Consider the following 23721-nt stretch of genomic DNA (forward strand, 5'->3'; position numbering starts at 1 on the left):
CCCACCCCGCCTCGCCCCGCCCCGCCCCGCAGCCCCCGGCCCCGCCTTTCCGACAAGCTTCAGTTCACGCCCCTCCCTCCGGGCAGCCTCAGGCCCCGCCCCTGCTCAGACCTGCGCGCTCAGCCTCAACGCAGAGAACCAATCACCTTCCGTTTCCACGTTCAGTCCCTTTTCGGCGTCTGCCCTCAGCCAAAATGGCGGCACCTCGGAAGTTGCCGAAGCGCCAGCAGTTGCCGAAGCAGGTCCGGAAGCTGCCGAGCGAGTCCGGAAGTTACCGAAAGAGAGCAGCGGGTAAGGAGGATGGCGGATGTCATCGCAAGACTCCGGGAGGACGGGATCCAAAAGCGTGTGATACAGGAGGGCCGAGGAGAACTCCCTGACTTTAAGGATGGAACCAAGGTTCGTGTCTTACCCCGTCCCCTTAACCCCTCTGGGCGGCGCGCATGCGAGGCGGGAGGAGGCCTTAGGCGAGAGGTTGCGCATGCCTACAGAACAGCGGCCGGTGACCCTCCCTCCCGCTCACATGCAGAACTCGACGCTGATTGGTCTGAATTTAAGTCGGGGATGAATTTGGATGCGTCTGCCCCGCCCCCTGGCTTGGCTGGGTGGCTGTACTGGCCCGGGAGGCGGACTGGCAGGTTGGGGGAGTTTGACCTAAGTGCTTGCTTCTTGGACCCAGCGCTGGAGAAGAACCTGAGCTGGATACCTGGGTCTGGGAGGGACCCTGGACTGGGGAGGAGCCCCTGGGGCCTCTGGGTTGCAAGGCTTCAGATCTTTTATAGATGAAGGGCGTTCTTAAAACACTTACCATAGACCAGCACCCATTGTTCAGATGGGAAAACTGAGGTTCCAGAGAACAGGCCCAGAGGTCAGGTCTGCCAGATCAGAACTCTTTGGCAGCTTTCTGATTGGTCTACCTTGCATTGTTTGGGCAGATAAAGGCTGGGGAGTAGAGCCTCCTACCTTCCTCCTCTGTACATCAAGGCCTCTCCTGCCTCCTCCTCTCCCCCCCCCCCCCCCCCAACAACCTTCACCAGATGCCACTTGTCTGTAAAGTATGGAACTTCCCTGGGGTAGTCCCTGTGCCCAGCAGAGCGGTCATGCAGTACAGGTATATTGAGGGAAGGGCAAATCCTAGTCTGGCCCTGTGTGAGTGCTCTGAGGACAGAGGGGACTGCATAGCTCTAGTGATGATTTATATTAAGTGGGATCCTTGCCCAGATTAGAGAAGGAGTGTGGGTGTGGCTGCATGTCCCCATGGAGTTGGTGGCCTTGAAGAAGGTCCTGGCAAGGGAGCTTTTGGATGGAACAGACACCAGGAGAGAACATGGTAAAGATAGTAAAGATCTGTGAACAATGACACTGAAAGAACAGGGACCGGAGATATTAAATGACCAATCATCAGCATTGGTTTATGCTCACTCTATAAGCACCTAGCTAAATGCTTTTACAAGTTTATTTCATTTCCACAATGTGGGGTAAGTACTATTGTTGACTTCATTTTACTGATGTGGAAACGGAGCTCAGAGAACAGCATGGCGCGGGGAAGAGTGTGGGCTCCTCGAACCACAGCCTGTTGAGGGTTGGGTCTTCAGACTTCTTCTCTCTGCACTCACCCCCACATGACCTCATCCAGGCTCATCTCTTAAAACAAATGCTCCGTGCCTGGACTACCCCCAGATGTGTATCTCTAGCCTTTACCTCTCCCTTAAACTTGATATCTAGCTCCCTACCCACCATTTCCACCTGGATATCTGGTTGGCAACTCAGACTTAACCAGCTCCACCCATGCCTTCCCCATCTTGGTTAAGGGCACCTCTAGCCTTCCGGTTGCTCAGGCCAAAAACCATCCATGGCTCCTCTTGTTCTCTCTCATCCCACAGCAAAACCTCAAAATACACCTGAGGTCTTACCACTTCTCCCATCACCCCTCTGGTCCAGGCCGCCAGGGTCTCCCCCCGGGTTATTGCAGTCACCTCCTAACTCGCCTTCCTGATTCTGCCCTCGCCCCTTTACGACCTGCTCTCATCTCGGCAGCAGCAGGACACACATCACATCACATCCCTCCTCTGCTTGGATCCACCGAGTGGCTTCCGTCTCAGAGTAAAAAACAATGTCCTCACCACACACAGCCTACAGGCCCTGGGGGGTCTGCCCCTGCTGACCCCGTGACTCCATGGTACACCCCTCCCCTGCAATCACTCTGCTTCTGCCACAGTGACCCTCCTGCTTCTTGAACTTACCATATGTGTCCCTCTGCGAGGCTTTTATGCTGCTATTCTTTTGGCCTAGAAAGTTAACACCGCCTTGCTACCCCAGCATCTACCTGGCTTGCTTCTCCTTACTCCCTTCAGATCTCTGCTGAAAGGTTGCCTTCCCCATCCCATACAAACTCCCCGGCCTTACCTGCTGCTGTTGTTTTCTGATCCATAGCACTACCTCCACCTTACGCAGCACAGTGTTTGTTTGAGGCCCTTCTCTTCCCTATAGACAGTCCACGTGAGCTGCATGGGGGCAGGGACTTGTTTTGTTCTCTGCTGTGTCTGGCACAGAGCTCAGGTACATAGTAAGTGCCCGTAACGATTTGTTGGAAGAATAACTGGAGCCAGGCTGCTGGGCTCCCATCCCAGGCCATCCACCCACTAGCCATGGGACTTGAGCCCCTTACTGCCCTCTCTTTGACTCACTTTCCTCACTTGGGTGGTGGCTAAAGGTCAGGTGGTGACCCCTGGGCAAGCCCTGTCCCTTATGCGATCTGCAGGCTGGGAGCCGGCTTTGTTCTTGGGGCTGGGTCAGGGTTTATGCCCTTGCCTGATCCCTCATTGGCCTGCAGGCCACATTCCACTACCGGACTCTGCACAGCGATGAGGAGGGCACTGTGCTGGATGACAGCCGTGTGCGTGGCAAGCCCATGGAACTCATCATTGGCAAGAAGTTCAAGTTGCCCGTGTGGGAGACCATCGTGAGCACCATGCGTGAGGGGGAGATTGCCCAGTTCCACTGCGACGTCAAGGTGCCTGGAGTCTTACATCTGCCTGCAGTGCCTGCATGTCTGTCCAGCCATCCCTATTCCCCATGCCAGGCCTCTACCCTGGCTAGGTCACCACCAGCTCCCCCCGGGCACTGCAACACCAGGAGGGCACTGCCTTCTCCTCTCCGTTAGCCAGACCGTAGCCAGGAGACTGGTTCTCAAATGCAAAGGACCCACTCAGTTCCTTGCTTCAGGCCTCTCTGGTTCCTGGTGCTCCCTTGGCCCTGTAGGGTCTGGCCCCTGCCAGTCCCCCCTCCCTACCCCCTCTCTTCCTTTCCTTTCCATCTTCTTTGTGGCCAAAATTCTCCCTCCTACCTCACAGTAAATTCCTGGGTCACCACTCCCAGAGGTAAGCATTCCTCTGGGCCTATACCGACAAGGGAGATGGGTTGACAGTGGGGGGTGATTGGCTTGGTTTGGTGCCCAGGAAGCCCTCCCTGACTACTGGTAGTTGGCTTGAACCCCTCCTTTGGGTCCCCCAACCCAACTTGCCTTGGATGGCCAGGATCTGGTCCTCTGCCTGGGTCTCAGGTACTCCAGGGCAGGGGTAGGGCTTGTTTTCCTCCCGTTTCAAAATGCCCAGCGTGGCCCTGGCCGGTGTGCCTGTTGGTTGGGCGTCGTCTAGCACACTGGTTTGATTCCTGGTCAGGGCACATGCCCGGTTTGAGGGCTTGATTCTTGGTGGGCAGCATGTAGGAGGCACACAATCGATGTTTCTCTCTCTCCCCCTCTCCTTCCCCTCTCTCTCTCTCTTAAAAAAATAAAAATGCCCAGCATGGTCCAGCCCATGCCCAAGACTCAGGAGTGTCTATTGGCTGGATGAGACTGCAGGGCCGGTGAGGAGAGCTGGTTAGACTGGAGTGGGGTAGTATATATATTTGATTTGATTTCAGAAAGAGAGGGAGAGGCAGAGACAGATAGAAACATCAATGATGAGAGAGAATCATCGATCGGCGGCCTTTTACAGGCCCCCGGCATGCTCCCTGAGTTGGAATCAAACTGTGACTTCCCAGTTCATAGGTCCAAGCTCAACCCCTGAGCCACTCTGGCCAGGCACGGGGTGGGATAGTCTTATTCCCACCATCCCAGCAGCTGTTCCTAGTGAAAGGTGAAAACTGGGTGCCCTACGGCTAAGGGTCTCCCCTGTGGGTTGTGAAGTTGCTGCCCTGAACTCAGCTCTGAGATAGGCTCTGAATGGGGGAGGGGGAGGGCAGGAGAAAAAGCAAAGGGACCCCAATAATGGACTCCCAGGAGGAGGAAGAGGTAAGAATTCCTCTGGGCCTATACGGACAAGGGAGACCGGTTGACAGTGGGGGTAAGTGATCGGCTTGGTTTGGTGCCCAGAGCGGGTAGAAGGAACTGGGGCTTCACTGGGAGAGAGGGGGCTGGGAGGCCGGAGTCCCGAGGGGAAAGCCCACCTGGGTTTTAGCAGAGTGTGGCTGAACCAGTTGTGGCCCCTCCCTGGGCCTCAGTGTCCTTTCTCAGGTGGTGATGGGCAGGGGGCTGGGCGCCTTGGGCCACACTGACAGAGCCCCTGCTGCCCACCCGTCCTGCAGCATGTGGTCCTGTATCCACTGGTGGCCAAGAGCTTGCGCAATATCGCGGCCGGCAGGGACCCCCTGGAGGGCCAGCGGCACTGCTGCGGCATCGCCCAGATGCATGAGCACAGCTCCCTGGGCCATGCCGACCTGGACGCCCTGCAGCAGAACCCCCAGCCTCTCGTCTTCGACATCGAGATGCTTAAGGTGAGCGGCCACCAAGGCTCAGGCGCCACGAACTGCCACTGCCCAGCCTCGGAGTGGGCTCCGGCCCTGCCTGCCCGCCCAGGGCTCGTAGGCTCCGTGGATAGGCTGGGGTTAAGGCAGGGCAGGTACCAGAACACCGTGTGGACCCCTGGCTGTCCCCATGGGGCTCCCTCTCGGGCCCCTCCTTCCCCTTCAGTCTCTGTGAGGGCAGGGATCTTCACCATCTCATTCACTGTTCTGTCTCTAGAAGCTGGCACAGCGCTGGGCACATAGGAGATGCTACATAAATGCCTGTTGGGTGGTCAGTGAAGGAACTAGCGATTGTGGTCTTGGTATCCATTGTCTGGAGGCCGAGCAGCTGTGGTGCCCTGGGGCTCCCCTTGACTTGGCCCACACTCCGGCAGGTGGAGGGCCCTGGCACATACCAGCAGGACCCGTGGGCAATGACGGATGAGGAGAAGGCAAAGGCGGTGCCGGTCATCCACCAGGAGGGCAACCGCTTGTACCGCGAGGGTCACGTGAAGGAGGCCGCTGCCAAGTACTACGACGCCATCGCCTGCCTCAAGAACCTGCAGATGAAGGTGCTGCCCTGAGGCTGCGGCAGGTGGGTGGAGGTCTGAGGTGGAGCCGGGGCCCAGGTCTCAGCATCCGTGTCCCTCTCCCTGCCCCCACGCCCCCAGGAACAGCCTGGGTCCCCGGACTGGATCGAGCTGGATCAGCAGATCACACCGCTGCTGCTCAACTACTGTCAGTGCAAGCTGGTGGCCCAAGAGTACTATGAAGTGCTGGACCACTGCTCCTCCATCCTCAACAAGTATGATGGTGAGCAGTGGGCACTGGGCTGCCGGGTGGGCCAGGGTCAGACGAGCGGCCTCCTCCTCCCTAGCACCACTGGGCACTGGGGTGCAAAGACTGAGCCTTTGCCATCACTCCCATCCTGAACTCCCCGACTCCGTCAGCTGTCCCCCACCAGGCAGGGCCGTGGGCCTCATTGTGCCAATGAGGATGAGTGGGGTATGGGAGGCTGTCCCATGATGGGCCCCATGGTGCAGAAGGCATCCTGGGCAGCTAGCTGGTCCCTCTCATGCCTTGCATGCCTGCTGCCTGCTGCCACCCCCCGCAGACAACGTTAAGGCCTACTTCAAGCGGGGCAAGGCGCACGCCGCTGTGTGGAATGCCCAGGAGGCCCAGGCTGACTTTGCCAAGGTGCTGGAGCTGGACCCCGCCCTGGCACCCATTGTGAGCAAGGAGCTTCGGGCCCTGGAGGCACGGATCCGGCAGAAGGACGAAGAGGACAAGGCCCGCTTCCGGGGTATCTTCTCCCACTGACAGGGCCCTGCTCGCCCTGCCCAGCTCACTGTTGCCACTGCCAGCCCACCTGCCCCACGATATCATGCTTCTCTGTACATAAAAGCCTTATTTATCTCTCTCTGGGCCTGCTGCGCTCACTCACTGGGAGAGGGGGGAGCCATCGCCCCACATTTTCTGGTACTTGGATGGTATTGGGGGACAAAGAATCAGGGTTCTAATCCCAGCACCCGATTCACCAGCTCTGAGATCTCTCTGGGCCTCAGTGTCCTGACAGAAAAGAGGGTGATCTTAGATCTGCCACAAAGGAAGCATTTCTTGCTGCCAGAGCTGGGGTGCCCGGTGCCTTCAGTCTTCAGGGGGAGACAGTTTGTGCTTGAGTGAGATGGTCTCCCTGCCCCTCCGGCCTCTGAGCCAATGGTCCCCTGGTCGCAGCTTCTGGAGGCAGGGGTTTCGGTGAGAAGCCAAGTCTGGACAGTGGCCCTATGAACCGAAGGGCTGGCCCAGGTGGGGAGGGCCAGGTGGGGTGACTAGAAAAGGCCTTGTTTGGGTAGAGCTGAAGACAGAGCCTTCTGTGAGGCCTTCGGGGCCCAGGAAGGGCCCTGTCTCTGACTGCTGTGTGGTTCTGGATTCATCCTGGCCCCTCTGCCCAGCAGTGTCCCCATCGAACTGGAAATTGTGGGCTTGGCTCCCCTGAGACCAGCAAGTGGGCCATCGGGTGGGATGTAGGTGGTGTTTATTGTCATGGGTTTGCACACTGAAAAGCCTCTGGGTCTTGCCGCTCCCTCCCTCCCTCGGCCCGTGGTCTGGGTCCTCCCACACGAAAGGGAAGTAACACTGAGGGGCAGGCAGAGATGCGGGCTGTGGAGGTGGGAGGCCAGGGCCAGCGGTCTGCGCCCCCAGCCTCCCACACCTGGTCAGTTGGGCCCCTGAATGTGAATAAATAACCCAGGTCCAGCCACAGTTTAGGCCTCACCGCAGTCCAACTTGAGGCTGATGCTTCGGCCCTTGCCCCGGGTCAGGGTGGTGGGTGGTGTCCCTGGGCCCTCGCGCTCGGCCTGGCTGGGACCCCTGGAGCGGAGCAGCTGGCTCTGTTTGCGGAGGAAGTCCACAGGGGCGGCCCCGCCGTAGCTGCTCTTGGCCAGGGTGGCCCTCGAGGGTCCCGTGGGGGCGTGCGGGTGGGAGCCGGCCTCCAGTTGGCCCAGGTGGGCCACGTAGCCGTCCGACAGGAACTGTGGGCAGAGGTGGGCAGGGTGAGGGGGGTGGTCTCAGGCCCCACACCGCCCTCCGTCCTCTCCAGGCTCCTGGTCTGTGCCGGCTGCATTCTAGGCCCGGCAGAGCCTGACCCGAGTCTTCTCTCAGCAGATAGGAACCGCAGGCTGGGAGCAGGCACCTGGCCTTCATCCCAGCTCTGCCCCTCTCTAGACTCAGCTTCCTCATCTATAAAGGGCGATTCTTTGTGGGGGGTGAATAATAGCAGCTGACATTTAGCAAGCACGTTTTTTGTGCCCAGCCCTGTGCATGTTGATGTGCAGTAAATCACACGATCTTCATGATAGCTGTCAAGGTCAGGGCCATTTTATCATTTCCATTTTACAGACAGGAATTGGGGCTTAGAAAGGTCCAGGCTGGAGAGTATCATGTTAAGTGAAATAAGTCAGAGAAAGACAAGTATCACATGATCTCACTCATATATGGAATCTAAGTAACAAAGTAAACTGATGAGCGGAGTGGATCCAGAGACATGGAAGCATGGAACAGAGTGGGGCATCTGAGGGAAGGCGGGGGAGGGTGGGTGGGTGGGTGGGAGGTAATCAACCAAAGACCTTGTATGCATATATGCATAACCCATGGACACAGACAGTAGGGTGGTGAAGGCCTGGGGTGGGGGGCAGGGGTGGGCTGGAGGGAGTTAGTGGACATATGTAATATTTTCAACAATAAAGAATTATGTAATAAATAAATAAAGTGACAAAAAAGAGAGAAAGGTCCAGGCCCATGCCCAGGGCTGTGCGACATGGAGCCAGCACTCCAGCCCGAGTTCCCAATACTGGTCTGCCCCGCAGCTCCAAGTTGCTCACCACCCCTGTCCTAGGAGGAGCCAGGTCCCCTGAGGCCAGCCACCCTCCCCATAGCCACCCTCAGGCCCTTAGCACCAGTGGACCTATGACCGGAAACCCAGGCTCCCAATCCCCACCCTCACTTGGCCCTCACCTGGCACTGTGCTTGCAGCTTCCGCACAGCGCGGCCCACGATGTAGGTCTGGCTGGGGGGCAGGCCCAGTGCCGCGTATACGGCCACATCTTTGGGGGATCCATAGCCAGCCACGATGTTCAGTTCCACCTGCGGCGGGTGAGGCCAGTCAGCCACCCCTGGGACAGGGCATGAGGCTGGGGGTGGGGTCTGGTGGGCTTCCTGGGTCAGATATTTTAGGGAGCCAAGCTAGTTGGATAGAGGTGGGGCATAGAGTCCTACGTCACCAGGCACCCAGGGAGGCACCCTAGTTGGCTCTAAGGTTAGGGGCCCCTTGGAACACGAGAGGGCAGGACCATAGGACAGTTAAGGTCCCAGAGATGAGCTGAGGGCAGAGGAGATGGGCTGAGGGCAGAGGACATGGGCTGAGGGCAGAGGCGGGTCCCTTCCCATCGCCGCACCTCCTGCACCAGGCTCTGCAGAAACATCGCTTTCTGGCGCAGCGGGTCATGGGTGAGGCCATCGCAGAAGGAGACGACGCCGTGGGGGAAGTTGTGCTGTGACAGCCAGGCCACCACACGGTGCTTCTGCATATCAGGCCGGCCTGTCACGTACACAATCAGGTAGCCCGCGTCCTGCCAGTGCCTGCGGGGTGGGGTGGCAGTGAGCTCCAGGTGCCAGCGTGGGGGTCGGTCTCCAGGGCGAGTCGGGGGCGCTCCTACCTGACCACATCCACAGCGCCGGCGCGCACCTTGGGGTCACTGCCCATGATGGAGACACTGGCAGTGAAGGAGCCGTCTATGCTGAAGACCACGGCCTCGGTGCCGCGGGCCACCACTGTCAGGCAGCACTCGGCATAGGTGTGGTCGCCCCTGTGGTCCACAGGTGGGGTGAGCAGGTGGCGGCGAGGGGCAGCAGAGTCCCACCCTGCAGAGGAGTGGCCTGCCCCGCGCTCACCTGACCATCATTCGAACTGGGTAGACGCCAATGCCCAGCGCACGCTCAGGGGGCACCGGGAAAGTGAGGCGGCCAGAGCTGTTGGTGACCTCCGTGCCAAAGTGGATCCACTTGCCGGACAGTGGCTGTGTCATGACGTAGACGTCCACCTGGCGGTGAGAGGGGGTGAGCATCCATGGCGGGGAGACCCTGGGCGCCACATGACTTTGGAGGAGGGCAGAGGTGGGCTTGTCATTAGGGGTGGATGGGGCCTCGGGGAGCCGTGTGTGTGTGTGTGTGTGTGTGTGTGTGTGTGTGTGTGTGACAATAAAGACACAGGAGGCGGGACGGGAGCACCCACGTGGGGGTGTGGTCAGCTGGTGGGGGCGGGCCCAAGGCCACTGTGTCCTGACCTTCTCCCCAGTGAGCGTGACCACATCCAAGGGCCCGTACATGAAGCGCCCGTTCAGCACCTGGGGGCGGCCCTCGCACACCACTGTGTCGTTCGCCCGGTGGTTGGAAGTGACGTTCTGTTGGGAGGAGAGGACATGAGCCGGCAGCCAGATGTTGGGGATGCAGAGGAAGCAGAGAGAGACAGGCACCCAGACAGGGAGGCAGGGGCAGGGGCTGGGAGGAGGCCCGGAGGTCAGGAGTGCCTGTGTGAGTGGACTGTGACATGATCAGGTGCAGAGGATGACCTGGGCGGGTAAGTGCCCATCAGAGACCTAACTTGCAGGGGGAAGGGGAAGAGACCCTGGTTCCCCGGGGCGGGGCCAAGATATGATTAGGTGGGGCCAGGCCTCTAGGGGCGCGGGCTGGACCGGAAGGCCACGTGGGCGGGGATCCAGGGGCCAGGGGGCGGGGCCTCGCTTCCGAGTGCACCTACTCGGATCTTGACTTGCGTGCGTTTGCGCTGCCACTTCTCCCTGGGAAAGGCCGGGCTGTAGATGGACGGCTCCTCGCACTCGGCCAGCTGTGGCTGCTCCTTCTCGATCACCTGCACAGGACCAGGCTGGGTCACCTGAACGGGGTTCGGGGGCTGCCCCTCTCCCAGCCCGCAGCCCCCCATTCTTGTCTGGTTCCCATCCCCCAGTCCATATCCCCGGGCCCACCTGGCGCAGGATGAAGGCTACCACGTCTGCGGACTCCCAGTAGCTGGCGTGGAAGAGGTGGGGCAGCGTGACGGTGGGGAAGGCCGTGAGCGCCTCGGGGCAGTAGAGTGAGTAGTCAATCCGCTTGGTCCCCCACCATCGCTCCAGGACTGCACAGCCACGGCGGGCAGTGAGTCAAGGTGGCCTCCCACCCTGTGCCCACCTGCCTGGCCTCTGGGTGCTCTTCCCTCCCTGCTTTCCTCCAAGCCTGGGTGCTGGAGGGGAGGGGGCAGACCGGATGCTGGGGGCACGGGCATCTGGCTGGCTGACTTACTCTTAACCACCTCACTGGTGGTGCTGGGGGCCGCCGGCTGGGCCTGTGGCTCGGTGCCTAACTCACTGCCCTTCCAGAAGGCACCGCTGGTAGAGGTGGGCGTTGAGGGCACCAACATCTCCAGCTCCTCCAGAAAGAGGCCCGAGTGGGTCTGCAGAGCGTCAGCTGGGGGAGGAGGGGCACCCTCAGCAGCAGGCGGGGCTCCAGGACAGCTCAGCGCCCACACCTCAGCGCCCACACCTCCACCATCTTTCCTGCCAGCCCTCCTGGCCAGGTCATGGCTGAGGCTGAACCGCTCCACATCTGCTTGCGGGCATTCTCTCCTCTCAGCTCACCCCACAGCCTGCTGCATTCTTGCCGGAATGCCTGTCACCACCATCCCAATGCAGGCCCACTTGTCTCATGGGGCCAAATGCATCCATGTACATGTGAGAGCCTATGGGCACACAGCACCCCTACACACACCGCAGGCCCTCCCCATCCACTGGTGGCTGCTCTCACACGGGCATGCCAGTGTCACTCCCCTCCTCTAGTCCAGTCACCACCCACGGGCACAGAATGTCAGAGGGTCTGCAGACTTCCCCAGGGGCTGAGGTAGGGCTCGTGAGAGGTTGCCAGTGACGTGGGAACTACCTCATGTCTCCTAGGGTGATGGGGGCCATCCGCATCCCTATTGGGGCCATCCTCTTACTCCCCTTTATCTTGGAGGGGGGCATACCCAGCAGAAGGGACGTGCCATCTCCCAGGGGGAACTTCTGGTAGCGGGGTATGGCCAGTGGGGCGATGGCCTGGAACTTGGGGGCCAGCAGGGGCTCAAGACGGCAGGCGCAGGGGTCAGCCGCGTGGAAGAGGTTGTAGATCTGCTCACAGGCTGGGCGCATCTGGGCCACTGGAATCCAGGAGACAGAGTGGGAGGAGTTCACCTGGGCATTCTGGGAGGTAGGGGGGTGGGCAGCAGCACCCTGACATGCTGTGTGACCCTGAGCCAGCTCTTCCCAAACTACACTCCCTGGGAGGTCACCAGGGTCCTGCTTGGTGAGACGGTCTCTTGGCTAAGAATATGCCAGAGCCTTCGCTTTGCTGAGGTGGTTCAGGATGAAGTGGTTGGACCTCTTCTCCCACCCCGGGCATCTGCGGGCGTGAGTTCCTCCCAGTGCACTGTGGGAAACTTGGCCTGGGCAAGCCCCTTCTTTCTGGGCCACAGGTTCCCCTTCTCTAGCCAGGATATCTCATTGGTGCAGTGCGGGGTGGCAGTAACGCCAGCATCTCAGGTGAGACGGATGTGGAGGAGCCGGGGGAGGGGCAGACGAAGGACGGGGTGCGGCCCCCACCCCACCCTTAGGGCTCACCCTCCAGGGCAGGCATCACGGTCTTCCGCAGAGCCAGCACCAGGCCCAGCGGGGAGCCGAAGAGGAAGAAGCCGGAGACCTTGAAGTCCAGGCGGGCAGCGCTGATGGAGCCCTCAGGAGCCTCCGAGGCGGCAGTGGGTGGACAGGAGGCTGTGCTTGCCCGCCGGGGCTCCCCCGAGGAGGAGGCAGCTGTGGGGGCCACCTGCAGGCTGTGGGGGAGGGCTGCTCAGTGCTGCTGCCTCAACAGCCCAGCACCAGCCCTGCTGGGGAGGGGGCAGGAAGGTCACCTGTTCTGGGAGCCCTCGGGTTCAGGATTGGCCACGTCGCTGGGGGTGCGCTGGGCGGGCAGGGTCGAGGGTTCTGGGCTGCTCCGGCCCAGCCCCTCCATCCCATCTGCCAGGGGGTCCTTTACTGGGCCGATTTCCGGGGAGAGCAGCTCATTGTTCTAGAAGGAACAGGGGACCGAAAATCCTTAGGAACGAGACGATGTGGTTTCTACTTATTTGGAAGTGAGGAGAGAGGCTTGGATGCTGGGCAGGGAGTCAAAGCAAGTGGGCGGGCAGAGCCTTGGAGGGGACAGAGCGAGGCAGCAGAGGACACGACGCAGGGCACAGAGGTCATGTTAAGGGGGCAGAGCCCGAGAGATGGAGGGACGCTGCCCTCCTGAGGAGCAGGGTGCGCCACACTGACCATGCTCCCTCGGCGGCTGCTGCCCCGACTCCCCGTGCCCGCGCAGGCGCTGTGACAGAGGGCATCAAAGCCCAGGATCCCGCCTACAGCGTCTCCGATCAGCACCACCTGGATGAGGGTGGCACCATCAGGGGGGGCCTGACCGGCGATGGCGGGACCCCCCAGCAAGCTCCCCGGAACGTCCCAGCTCCTGACCTGCCCGCAGAAGCCAGCGCCCTCAGCAGAGCTCAGGAAGGCGGCATAGGCCTGGTTGGTTCGGGCGATGACAGTGGCCACAGCGCTCTGGTATCGGGAGGATGAAGTGGCCAACAGCGGCAGGGCGGCCAGCGGAATGTGGTCCTGAGAGCGGGACAGGCTGTCGCCATCGTGGCTGTAGGGACTCAGGCTGGAGGAAGAGGAGGTGTGGTGGGTGCCTGGGGGTCTGCAGCCCCTTCACTGCCCCCTCCGAGTCCCCTTGGCCTGCTGGCAGGTGCTAGCACTGGGGGGCCTTTGTGGGCGGCGTCAGCACCCCAGAGGCCTCTGGGATGAAGCCATTGACTAGAAACTGAGGCGCAGCTCTGAGGCTGACTGGCCAAGGTGTCTGGCTTCCCGGCCTCCTCCCCCTCCCCCCATGGGGTCTTCTCGGTCCTTGGAAGCCCCAGGTGGATCTCTGCAGCTTGGGGACCCTGTCTACCCCCCGCCCTCCCACCCCTGACCAGTACTTGGAGACAAGGGCATAGGCAGCAGCACAGATGGGTGGGCAGGGCACCAGGCGCAGGGCCACGTGGCCCAGGGCCTCGGGGAAGTGGATGCGGGTGATGGCCTCAAAGGCCAGGTTCAGCGTCTGCACATCCGCCTGCTTGGAGTTGGCATCTCCAGGGCCGGAGTCCAGGATGCTGCCGCTGTGCAGGATGAGGAAGAGGGCGTGGACCGCACATGCCTCGGGCCCCAGCTCCCCAGCTCCGTCTAGGCCCTACGGGGCACAGCGGGTACCAGGGGTGTCAGACAGTGGCCTGGCAGGGGGTGGGCAGCACTGAGACACAGGTGGCTGGTCATAATTACCTCGGAGTCCCTGGGTGCTCGGGCCCTGTCCCTCATATCTTTGGCAGCCTCGGCTCCGGGGTCTATAGGACAAGGGACAGCCAGTGAAGGAGACCGAGGGGCCTGTGGGGGTCCCTTCATCTGGCACTTCAGAGCCTCCTGCTCTTCTGTCTGCCTGAGTGGCACGCCCAGTCCCCACCTTCCTCTGACCTCTCACTAGACTGTCCCAAGTCATTTCACATTTCTGTGCCGCTCCTCTGCCCCCAGGGATGCCTTTTCCCACAATGCCTGTTGGCTTGGAAAATTCCTTCTAACTCTGCCCTGTCCAAGATGGTAGCCACTATCCAGCTGTGCCCATTTACATCAAAGTGAATTAAAATACAACTCAGCCTTCAGCTCCTCGGTCACATTTCAAGTGCTTGATAACCACGTGTGCTAGTGGCCAGAACCTGTCCATCAGCACAGAAAGTTCTGCTGGACAGAGCGGGTCCCGTCCTTCAAAACCCAGCTGAGACCCCAGCTCCCGTGTGAAGTCCTCCTGCCTCCAAACGAATTGCTCCATTCTTTGTGCTACGTCTGAACCTGGAGTACAGTCCAGCCATCCCTCCGTCCACCCATTATCCACTCACTACCCATCTGAGTATTTAATGAGCACCCTCTCTGGACTGACATTCATTTTAGGGCCCCGCTAAATTAGGACCGACTTGTCTTTCGAGTCCCCACTGCACGTGGGGTGCTGGCAGCCCGATCCGGGACCTGTACCTGGCGCCCCCTCGGCCTCTGTCGGGGAGGCGAAGGCGTCGATGAAGTCATTGGAGTTCCACTTGGTCATCTCCTTGGGGAAGACCTCATCGCTGTCCGAGAAGCCTTCTGAAGGGACAAGGGGTGGCAGACCTTTGTGTCATGGGTGGGAGACCTTTCTCAGGAACACACCCACCTCCACCAGGGCCCACAGTGCTGACCGTGGGCATCAAAGAACTCATCTTCAGAGCTGTTCTCAGAGTCCCGGGCAATGTTCTGCATGCGCCACTCAGACAAGCTCTGAGGAGACACGCCCCCTGCAGGACCACATCAGCATCAGCCTGGGCATCAGCCTGACGGTTGCTCCCTCCCGTCCCTGTGCTGCAGCCTCACCTCCATGCTGGGACGAGTAGGAGGAACGGGAAGATGAGGACCACTGCTTGCCGAAGCTGGCATCAGGTGAGGCGTCGGGGCCCAGGGGGACCTCAGGCCCATCGGGGGTACCCGCATGGCTGGCCCCGCCCTGGGCCTCAGCGCATGGCTTCCCAGAGGGCTGGGCCTCAGGCCCCTCACTGTCCATGTTGCACTTGGCCATGCGCTGAGCCAACATGCGGGCTGTCTCCTCCTCCAGTGCCCGGATGTCGGCCATGCTCAGATCTGTCCACTCGTCCTGCCAGCACCAGGCCTGGCGGTGGGCGCGCAGCATCACCCGACGAAGACCTGTAGGTGCCCGGGCATCAGAACAATGCCCTCCCCACCCCAAATCCCCTGTCACGGCGTCCACATGCTTAGCCTTCAAGGCCGGTTAAAGGCTCCCCTGGGCACAGCACCTCCCCAGAGCCACAGAGTAGGGCATGGCCAGTGCTACCCAGGGGATGGGAGTGGAAACTGGGACATTTGCCCTCCTGCCCCACCTCCTTCCTTGCCCACTACCTCTTCCATCCCTCTGGGCACCCCAACTCTGAGCACTGGCCGCACCCCCACACCACAGGAAGCTGGAACCAATGCTTGTTTCGCTTTTTCATCTGGCTTTCCACTGACTTGTTCAGAGGAGTGAACAATTAAGGCATTAACAGCCTAATGAAATTGTTGATAGTTAATGAAGGTGTTAATAGTTAATGGAAGTGTTGGCACTTAAAGAAGGCTGTAGGGAAAGATGATACTCAATCTGGGATATTTTCATCTTAAGCAGGGGGATAAAGTTTAAAACCTCAATATCTAGGAAATACAGCAATAATGGTTGAATTATAATAACAAACTTCTGGAAGGGAATATATCTGAATCTTAATAGTGGTTATATGTGAGTGATTTTATTTTCTTATTTGTGCCTTTGATATTTTTCCAAATGTAAGAAAAGGAGCCTGTATTACTCTCTGAGCTAAATTTCCTCATCTGTAAAATGGGAATAATAGTCCTTACCTTGAGGGGTGTTGTGTGTGTTAAAGGAGATCTTGCATGTTGTGACCAACATTAGTTTTTAACATCTGGCCCAATCTCCCCCCATTTACAGAAGGGAAAGTTCAGGTGCAGAGAGGGGAAGTGGCTCAATGGGGCTTCCATGAGAGCCTGTACGTGAACCCAGGCCCCTGGACTCCCCCATCCAGGCCAGGGCTCCTTCTAACTGTGGTTGGCCCACCCTCAGACCTGGGAGGTGGGGCAGGGTTGAGCTGCAGGAGCTGTGGGGTTGGGTTTAGGGTGGTGTGAAACAGGGGCTCCTGGATATCATGGCCAGAGGATGGGTCTCTGGGAGCTGGGGGTGGGAGGAGCCCTGGGAATGACATCAGAGTCACAGTCTGAGCCTGCACTTCAGCGTGTTGCTGGTTGGGATTGGCGACCCTCCTGAAGGTCCCTAAGTCTCACCTGATGCACAGAATGGTTTAGAATCTTTGACCTGGAGACCATGTCGCCAGCTTCTTGCCTTCCTGACTCTTACTGTACCTTAAGGCTAGTCTGCCCTGACCCTGGCCAGGCTGTGCTGCTCCCCTCTGCCTCAGCGCTCACCACATCAAGTGGGAATGATGGCTTTACGCTCTGTGTCCCATGAGCATTCTGGCTCAAGCACTGGGCTGGTGCCTGCCGGGTAAATGGAACCTCCCGCAGCGTGGAGCTCACCGACATCGTGGATGAACTGCTCAATCTTGGCCTGCATGCCCCAGTACCGGAACTCGACCTTGCACAGCTTATAGGCGCACATGAGGGGGCCCGTCTGAGCCGCCTTTTGTGCCCAGTCATCAGCCAGCGGTCCTCGGCCGGTCTTCACGGAGCGGTACAGACGGGGGTCCTCTTCTGCTTTGTACTCTCCTGGGGCCACTGCGTCCCGCACGATGTCTATGGTGTCTGAGGGGGTGCCAGCAGCACTGAGCACCGCCAGCCCCCTCCAGCCCCTGCCACCCCCCTCTGCCTCCGGATCGGGAGGACATCCTTTTGAAGACGGGAAGCCACGGCCCGAGAGAGCCTGGGAATTGTCAGAAGCTACCCATCGAGGCGTCAGGTAGCCTGAGAGGGTCCCCAGCCCCCCCACACACCACCCCCACTGGCTTCAGGCCTCACCCAGGATGCGCTGTCTCCTCTCAGCCCCGCTCAGGTTAAAGACATTTGGTTGCTGCCCCCCATCAGGCAGATAATAGGTCTCTATTTCAATGGAGAATTTCTCCACAAAGGGGCAGGTGTACCTGGGCAGAGGTTAGGAGCAAGGGTCACTGCTGTGCCCACCAGGGCTCTTCCCCTTGTGGCCCCAGGCCTGTCCCGCCCACTCACCGGGTCCGGGTGTAGGGATAAGCGTTCCAGGATTCTTCCTCCACCTGCAGGGCGGCCTTGGGCAGCAGCGCCCGGAACCAGCCTGGGATGTGGGAGCCCACGTGGTACACCTTGTGTGTGTACTGCCCACTGCCACCGGGCCCATCTGTGTAGGGCCTGTTGGCCAGGATCTCCACGCCACTGCCCTCACCACTTGACTCCTCCCGGCTCTTTTTCTGCAGTCCAGGACAGAGCAGAACGTGGAGTTCAGCTCCAGCTCAGCTCCTGGGACCCCAGCTTTCCCTGGGCCCCTGGGGTGCTAGTCCTAGCCTTTCCAACGTCCTGTGACCCTACCCTGGCCCCTGCTGCTCCTGGGGTCAGGATCACAGCTGCTGTCCAGTCCCCCACGGGTTCTGCAACCCAGCGCTCATTCAGTCATTCAGGTATCTATTGAGTGTCTGCTTCAGGCCAGGCCTTGTTTAGGGTTATATTAGTCAGGATATGTTGAACAGAATAAAGACCCCTGCCCTCGTGGAACTTACGTTCTAATGGAGGCAGACAGACACAGAAAAAGCAAATTATATGGTATGTTGGAGATAAAGTGCTATGGGGAAAAGAGAGCATAGATTAGGGTAAGGGGGGTTGAGATAAGGTTGCTTTTTCCATAGATGGGCAGAGAAGGCCTTGGGAGAAACATTTGAACATGACTTCAAGGAGGGGTGGGAGGCGCAGAGTGGACGTGGGGTGGGAGGAAGTGTGCAAGGCAGAGGGGAGCCAGCGCAGGCTCCTGAGGCGGGAGCACGGTGCATGTGCTCCAGGGGCAGCAAGGAGGCCGGGGTGGGTGGGCTGAAGAACGGAGGAGGGTAAAAGGAGCCCTACCACTCTGAGGACCTGACCCTGGTCCCCACCCTCTGTGGACCCCACAACCAGCTCCTGCCACACCCCTCCTCGTTGGAGAGCACTCAGATCCTGCCCTTTTATAGCTCTGGAGCCCAAACTTGGCCCACGCCACCCCGAGGCTGGATCCTGGCCCTCTTGCCCCTGAAGACTGATCCTGAAACACGTCTGGAACAGGCCTCCCTGAGGGCCTGGACCAACCCTCTCCCCTCTCTGCGAGCCTGCCTGGCCCATTTTTCTCACAGCCCAAGCCAGGCCCCTACTCCCTTCCTCTTAGCCCAGACCTCCCTCGCTTATCCTCCGGGGTTCTCGCCTGCCCCTGTGTTTCAGTTTTGGTGCCTCATCCCATCCCATCCTCACCCCTCTCCCTGACCTGGGCTTTGCCAGGATTCTGTGGACTCTGGGGACCCCCTCCCACTCCCTGCCTCTCACTCTTGCCTCCCCATGTACTCCCTACCCCTACAGGATTACAGATTCTAAGGAGGATTGAAGGAGATCATACATGGCCCGGGCACTGGGGGGATGGGGAGCCACGCTAGGCCCTTCTGCCTTTCCCCCCACAGCCCTTACGATCTCCCCGTGCAGCTGAAGGGGGACCTCTCTCTCCTCCTCTGGCCTCAGCCCTTTGCAGGCCCGGAGCAGGACTGGTGGGGCTGCGCCCCAGCCCCCCGTCCCAGGTGCGGCCTGCCTGCTCCTGCATGAAGTAGGGCCCCCTTGGCTTCCCGCTTCCCATCGCTCTCACCAGGATCATGTAGAGCTGGGCCACCTGGTACTCGTCCAGGCTCATGGGCAGCAGAATGTGGTACTCCTTGATGAGCATCCTGGAAGCGCTCAGCAGGATGCGCGCGGCCTCCGCTCCGCCTGGCGCAGGGCACGGCGCGGCAGTCAGTGCGGGGCGTCGGCGCGCAGTCCCGAGCCCTGCGCGCAGGCCGAGGGGTTCGGGCCGCAGGACCCCATGCCCGGGCCCACCACCCGGGCGGCAGAAGCGAACCCAGCGCTGCCGCGGGGAGCCGGGAGCCGCAGCGAGGCTGAGCGCTGACCTCTTTTCGGCGTAGCCCCCGCCCCCCCGCCAGCCCGTCGCCATGGCAACCGCGAGCTGACGCGCGCGCCCCCCGGAGCAGCGCGGGGCTGGCCACCCTCGCCTTTCCCGCCGCGTTCTAAGTCCCCTCGGAACAGCATCCCTCGGGGACCCGCCCACTGGAGCCCCCGCGCCCCTCCTCCCCGGCGGGCCTTCCACAGGCGGTCCCTCGGGCCGTCTCCTGCATCCCTTTCCTGGGGTCGGTGAGGTCTCGTGTTCCCCACTCCCTTCGTCCATTTAAAACCTTGTCCCCTGGGGTGTCTCTCCACCGAGCGGCCCCGTGCGCCCCTCCTCTTGGCATCTGCCAGTGTTCCCCACGCCCCACACCCGAAGCTGCCTTCCAGGACCAGACAACTCACCCCTTCGCCCCCCAGTCTTGCCTTCCCCACCATGGCCGGCAGCCCCGTCCTCGACTTCCCCCTCCCCAGCATCCTGCCCAAGGGTTGGCTCCTCTTCGGGCTGAGGCAAGAGGCTCCACCTGGTATCCCACGGGCTCCGGTCCTGAGACACCCGCTCCACTCACCCGCGCCCCGGTTCCGTTGCAGGCACCCCGCCTACCCCACCCCTTGGCACCCAGCGCGCAGGCAAGAGGCCCCATGGCCCCCACTTCCCTCTGCTCCCCGCGTCCCCGTCCCCCGCCGTGCTCTTGGCCCGTCCCGGCTCACCTCCAGTTGAGGGCGGGCGCCCCTCACCGGGCACGGGCGGGGACGAACGGGCTGTGGGTCTGAGCCCTGAGCGTCCCCAGCCCCGGTCTCGGGTTCCAGCAGTGGCCGGACCCTCGGGAGGCGCAGCGCCGGCCCATGGCCCCGACCTTTCTCCTCGTCCGCCCTCCGGCGTCCCAGCCGTTCCTCCCCGCCACCCGCCGCGTCACTGCGGCCGCCCCGCCCCCTTCCTGGGCCTGGCGGGCCCTCCCCACCCCTGCGGGGTCCCGGCAGCCCCGCCTGCGGCGGAGGAGGCGGCCCCTTCCTTCCTTCCCCACGGCAGGGAGGGAAGCAGTTCTCCAAATGCTGGTGCTTTTCACGCCTTATGTGCCTTTTGGAATCCCCCAAACACTCTTGCTTTCTATTCCCACCCTGGCCCGGCCTCCCGTGCGCTCAGGAATTACGGCAGGGTCCTATCTCTCCGCGTTCTCCCTACCCTCACACCTGAGACCCAGGGGAAATGCACCCCCTCCCCAGAGTCTGCTCTCTGGCTTGCCTCTACTTAGGGGGTGGGATCCCAGCGCTCCGGGTCTCTAGGGTCATTCAGCCACACACGCAGGCAGAGGCTTTTAGTCATTCGGAGGACTAGCCCCTCAAAGTGGCCCCATCTATCTATACCTTCCGGGTCCACAAGTCTGGCCAACCAGCCACCAGACTGTGGGCAAAGGCTGAGACACCGGTGGGTTGGGCTTGTGGACCACACCCAGTCCCCTAAAGGCCCTGGGACAGTGGATGGCAGCACCCATGCCGGAAGCCAGTCCTCTGCCGTGGCTCTGCTTCGCAGGTGCTTCGGGGAGGGAAGCAGTGCTCTCTCCCCTCTCCGAGGAGTCGGAGATGGGGTGCATTCAGAGCCTCTGAGGGCTGATTCAGCTTAAGCTGTTAGGGCATGTAGGCAGGAAGGCGTGGCGTAAGTGAACTGGCATTTCCACCTTGCCAGGCATCACTGCTAATCCAGAGGTAGAACCCTCAAGGCCCAGGCTGGTGACACTGCCCTCCAGCTGTGGGGGAGGCCGAGGCCCTGCACTGCCCCCTGGTGGCGCCATGCGAAGCAAGGCCAGGCTCTCAGCTACCGGAGCTCAACTCTTTCCACTACTTAAAGCTGGGAAGGCGGAGGGCAGGCAGACAGGAGCCGGGTCCCTCCCAAGGTTAATGGACAGCACGGGGCAAGGCAGGGCCAGGCTGCGTTGGCCTCTCTCCCACCCACTGCACCACTCTGTCTTCTCTTTCCCACTTTGTCCCCAGCCACCAGGCTTAGCAGAAGTACCAGACTCAGAAAGGCTAAGAGCTGAGAGAACAACTCCAAATTATCTTTTATTTATACAAAAAAAGGGCATGTTTAGCAAAAGACACACTGAGAAAAGAGAGGCTATGGCCCAGGAGACAAGGCAGGGAGGTGACAGGCCTTCTGAAGGCCTGCTGGGGGAGAAGGGGTCTGGGACAAAGTGGTGAAGAGTCCTGGGTAAGTGCTGAGTCGTGGGGGCTACAGGAAGAAGAAAACTCCAGTTGCATCAACACTGACGGCAGCTCATGAGTGGGACTCACAGTGACCTCGCTGCTAAGTATTCCAGGGGTTCCAAGTTAGTGCTGCCAACGAGTGAGAGCCACCCCCTGGTTCCTGGAGAGTACCCACCAAGGGACACAGGACAGGAAGTGCAACTCGGGGTGAAGGCCAGGGAGAAGCAGGTGCCCTGCAGTGGCCAGGAAAGGTCCAGACTCGAGGCGGAGGTGCTTCCTGTTACGTGCGGGCGTTCCGCTCTGTCTCTGCCAGGCACTCTCTGACTAGGGCCCGGGCATGGATGATGCCTGGGGTGGGGGTGGGAGTGGGGATGGGGAAGTAACATACAGGGTCTCAGCGACCCTCCAGTCCCACCCACCCCCTCCAGAAGACCCCTCCCTCCCCACCCGCTTTCCCTTCAGTTAGAAGGACCATAATCTAAAGAAAGGCTAGATGAGATTTGGCTAATCCTCAAATGTATCCTGTTGAAATACAAATTCCCTGGTCCCTCCCTGGAAACCAACTAATTTTCAATTCAGTTCAATACACCTATGGATGGTAACCCTGCCCCTAGTCTAGGCTGGGCTCAGGTGGCCTCCAGAGGTCCGTCCTTCATGGGGGTGGGGGGCCTGGCCTCACTCACCTCTCTTCAGGCGCTCCATGGCGCTCTTGCTGCCGGCATAGGTGGGCCGGATCTCTTTGCCCATCTCCTCTATGACCGACAACAAGTCCGTGTAGGTGCTCTGGGAGCCCTGGGCGCCGGGTGGCTTCATTGCCTATGTCAAAAGAGAACAGGGTAGTGAGCTCAGGCCCTGGGGCAGATTGCCAGCCCCCAACCATAGGCAAGCTCTCGGCCCCACTCACCTGCACATAGCCCATGGAGGGCGGTCCAAAGTCGTTAAACAGTGGTCTGAAAGGGGCAGCAGCTCCAGGCACCGAGCCCGATGGCGAGGGGACACTTCCGGCTGCAACAATGTGCGAGTTAAGGAGGTCAGAGCGGGACAGGGACTTCTCTTCCAAGCGTTCCAAGCCCCCGACTGGCCCGATTCCTTCCAAAGGGATGCTCAATCCAGGATGCTCAACTTCAGGGGCAAACCCCTCCCCCTGCATCCCACCAGACCCTTACGCGACCACGCCCACTTCCCAGGCAAACAAACTGAGGCTCTGGGAGTGTAGGTGACAGGCCCAGAACTGCTCCACTCAGGGCCGTCTTCTTTTCGAGACCTCGACCGCCCGGGCAGACGAACAAGGATGGAGCTGGATCCTCACCTGTAGGGACTGGGGTGCCGGGCCCAGGGGTGCTGGAGCCCGGGGTGCTGCTGGGGGCGGGGGCGATGGGTTTGTAGGACATCCCCAACTCTTGGGTGCGGCGGACGCCGGCCGGCCGCTCCTCCGGGGTTGGCTGCCTGGCCACTCAGCTGCGCTCTGATTGGCAGGCGGGCTGCACGCCCCTAGTAAATAGAGCTCTGGCCGGAAGGGCGGACAGGCACAAACGCTCTCTCACTCCCGATTGGTGTGCAAAGATGTCACTCGGACCTCCTCATTGGCCGAGACCGGCCCCAATAGGCCGCAACCGCTGCCGATTGGTCGCTGCCTTCCGGACCTCGCACCTGTCTGCTTCGGATTGGGCGGTGCCCGTCGCCCTCTGCAATTGGAGAGTTCGCGGCTCGGCACCGCGCGCTCTCAAACCGATTAGTCCCAAGACTCGAGAGGCGGGGCCTCGGAGCCGGGACGGGAGTCCAGCCGCCGGCGGTTCCCCCTGAGGGGTCTTCAAAGGTGCGGGCACGGCCCCCGCGCCTCACTCGCGTTGCTTCGCACGTCCGCTCCGCGCCGCCGGCCTGGGTTCAGCTGGGGTTGCTGTAGCCTCGGTCCATGTGGGCTGCTGTTACCGCCGCCAAGGAGCGCGCCTTCCCTCCGCCCGGGACGCCGGAGGACGCAGGGCTTTGACGTTCCGAGCCCTGCGTCTCACCCCGTGCGCTTTTACGTCACCTTTCGCCGGTTCAACAACCTGTTCCCGATCTGCGCACGCGCCCTCCGAAAGCATTCGTTTGTTTCTATGGAAACGGGTCCCTCACCCACACCACCGGCACACCTATTCCACCGAATTGCCTTGTTCTCGGGTCTAGGCTAGTGGTGGATCCAAGGGCGACTCAGACCCTTCAGCCTGCTCCTCAAGGCCCCCCACGTAATGACAATAGTAGGAACAGCTGACCTTTGTTCAGGGCTGACTGCAGGCCAGGCCCCGTATCCAAAGAGAGGATGGGCTGGAGTCAGGATGACAGTGCGAATCGCACATCACCCCCTCGAGCGGTTTTCTCTTGGGCAAGTTGCTTACCTCCATATGCCTCCGTTTCTCCGTCTATCAACGTGGAGACG

The 23721-nt window shown here is 60.7% G+C and overlaps 3 protein-coding genes across 5 annotated transcripts; 1 reads left to right on the forward strand and 2 right to left on the reverse strand.

Annotated features, from left to right (window-relative positions):
- The first annotated feature begins 220 nt into the window (after window positions 1-220).
- Window positions 221-6205, forward strand: AIP (aryl hydrocarbon receptor interacting protein). 2 transcript variants are annotated; one of them, XM_070427654.1, is made up of 6 exons: window positions 221-399; window positions 2834-3013; window positions 4588-4776; window positions 5181-5357; window positions 5457-5598; window positions 5900-6205. In XM_070427654.1, exons 1-6 carry the CDS (start codon window positions 301-303, stop codon window positions 6103-6105), a joined length of 993 nt encoding a protein of 330 aa, XP_070283755.1. In that variant the 5' UTR covers window positions 221-300; the 3' UTR covers window positions 6106-6205. The 2 variants fall into 2 exon arrangements, with proteins under 2 accessions (XP_070283755.1, XP_070283756.1); XM_070427655.1 differs by lacking the exon at window positions 4588-4776.
- Window positions 6206-6801: 596 nt separating this feature from the next.
- PITPNM1 (phosphatidylinositol transfer protein membrane associated 1) lies at window positions 6802-19998 on the reverse strand. The gene is made up of 24 exons (XM_070427653.1): window positions 19815-19998; window positions 18814-18932; window positions 17196-17410; window positions 16989-17110; window positions 16551-16775; window positions 14832-15158; window positions 14660-14755; window positions 14460-14567; window positions 13719-13780; window positions 13379-13629; window positions 12873-13062; window positions 12678-12785; window positions 12275-12432; window positions 11988-12196; window positions 11357-11527; window positions 10639-10803; window positions 10326-10474; window positions 10100-10210; window positions 9627-9743; window positions 9235-9383; window positions 9000-9149; window positions 8739-8922; window positions 8299-8427; window positions 6802-7316 (listed from the first exon to the last, which is right to left on the reverse strand). Exons 2-24 carry the CDS (start codon window positions 18889-18891, stop codon window positions 7050-7052), a joined length of 3741 nt encoding a protein of 1246 aa, XP_070283754.1. The 5' UTR covers window positions 18892-18932; window positions 19815-19998; the 3' UTR covers window positions 6802-7049.
- Window positions 19999-21136: 1138 nt separating this feature from the next.
- CDK2AP2 (cyclin dependent kinase 2 associated protein 2) lies at window positions 21137-23287 on the reverse strand. 2 transcript variants are annotated; one of them, XM_070426461.1, is made up of 4 exons: window positions 22615-23287; window positions 22210-22310; window positions 21989-22121; window positions 21137-21330 (listed from the first exon to the last, which is right to left on the reverse strand). In XM_070426461.1, the coding sequence occupies exons 1-4, from the start codon at window positions 22694-22696 to the stop codon at window positions 21155-21157; spliced, it is 492 nt and encodes a 163-aa protein (XP_070282562.1). In that variant the 5' UTR covers window positions 22697-23287; the 3' UTR covers window positions 21137-21154. The 2 variants fall into 2 exon arrangements, with proteins under 2 accessions (XP_070282562.1, XP_070282563.1); XM_070426462.1 differs by having other exon boundaries at window positions 21137-21653; window positions 22615-23285.
- Window positions 23288-23721: the final 434 nt, after the last annotated feature.

This window comes from Myotis yumanensis, unplaced genomic scaffold (genome assembly GCF_028538775.1).
Source record: "Myotis yumanensis isolate MYYU_CA2020_CCGP unplaced genomic scaffold, mMyoYum1.0.hap1 SCAF_10, whole genome shotgun sequence".
NCBI classification, from domain to species: domain Eukaryota; kingdom Metazoa; phylum Chordata; class Mammalia; order Chiroptera; family Vespertilionidae; genus Myotis; species Myotis yumanensis.

Bases quoted from the DNA above. Each gene is read 5' to 3' on its own strand.
- PITPNM1 (XM_070427653.1), bottom strand. From the start codon at position 18,891: ATGCTCATCAAGGAGTACCACATTCTGCTGCCCATGAGCCTGGACGAG. The intron at 11,528-11,987 runs GTGAGCCCTAAG...CCTGGATTCCAG, and splicing joins CGTGATGCCTGCCCTGGAGG to TGGCCCAGATGCGCCCAGCC. The intron at 8,923-8,999 runs GTAGGAGCGCCC...CCCACCCCGCAG, and splicing joins GGCGCTGTGGATGTGGTCAG to GCACTGGCAGGACGCGGGCT.
- CDK2AP2 (XM_070426461.1), bottom strand. From the start codon at position 22,696: ATGTCCTACAAACCCATCGCCCCCGCCCCCAGCAGCACCCCGGGCTCC. The intron at 22,122-22,209 runs GTGAGTGGGGCC...CTTTTGACATAG, and splicing joins CCTCCATGGGCTATGTGCAG to GCAATGAAGCCACCCGGCGC. The intron at 21,331-21,988 runs GTGAGTGAGGCC...TTCTTCCTGTAG, and splicing joins CATGGAGCGCCTGAAGAGAG to CCCCCACGACTCAGCACTTA.
- AIP (XM_070427654.1), top strand. From the start codon at position 301: ATGGCGGATGTCATCGCAAGACTCCGGGAGGACGGGATCCAAAAGCGT. The intron at 3,014-4,587 runs GTGCCTGGAGTC...CCCGTCCTGCAG, and splicing joins AGTTCCACTGCGACGTCAAG to CATGTGGTCCTGTATCCACT. The intron at 4,777-5,180 runs GTGAGCGGCCAC...ACACTCCGGCAG, and splicing joins TCGACATCGAGATGCTTAAG to GTGGAGGGCCCTGGCACATA.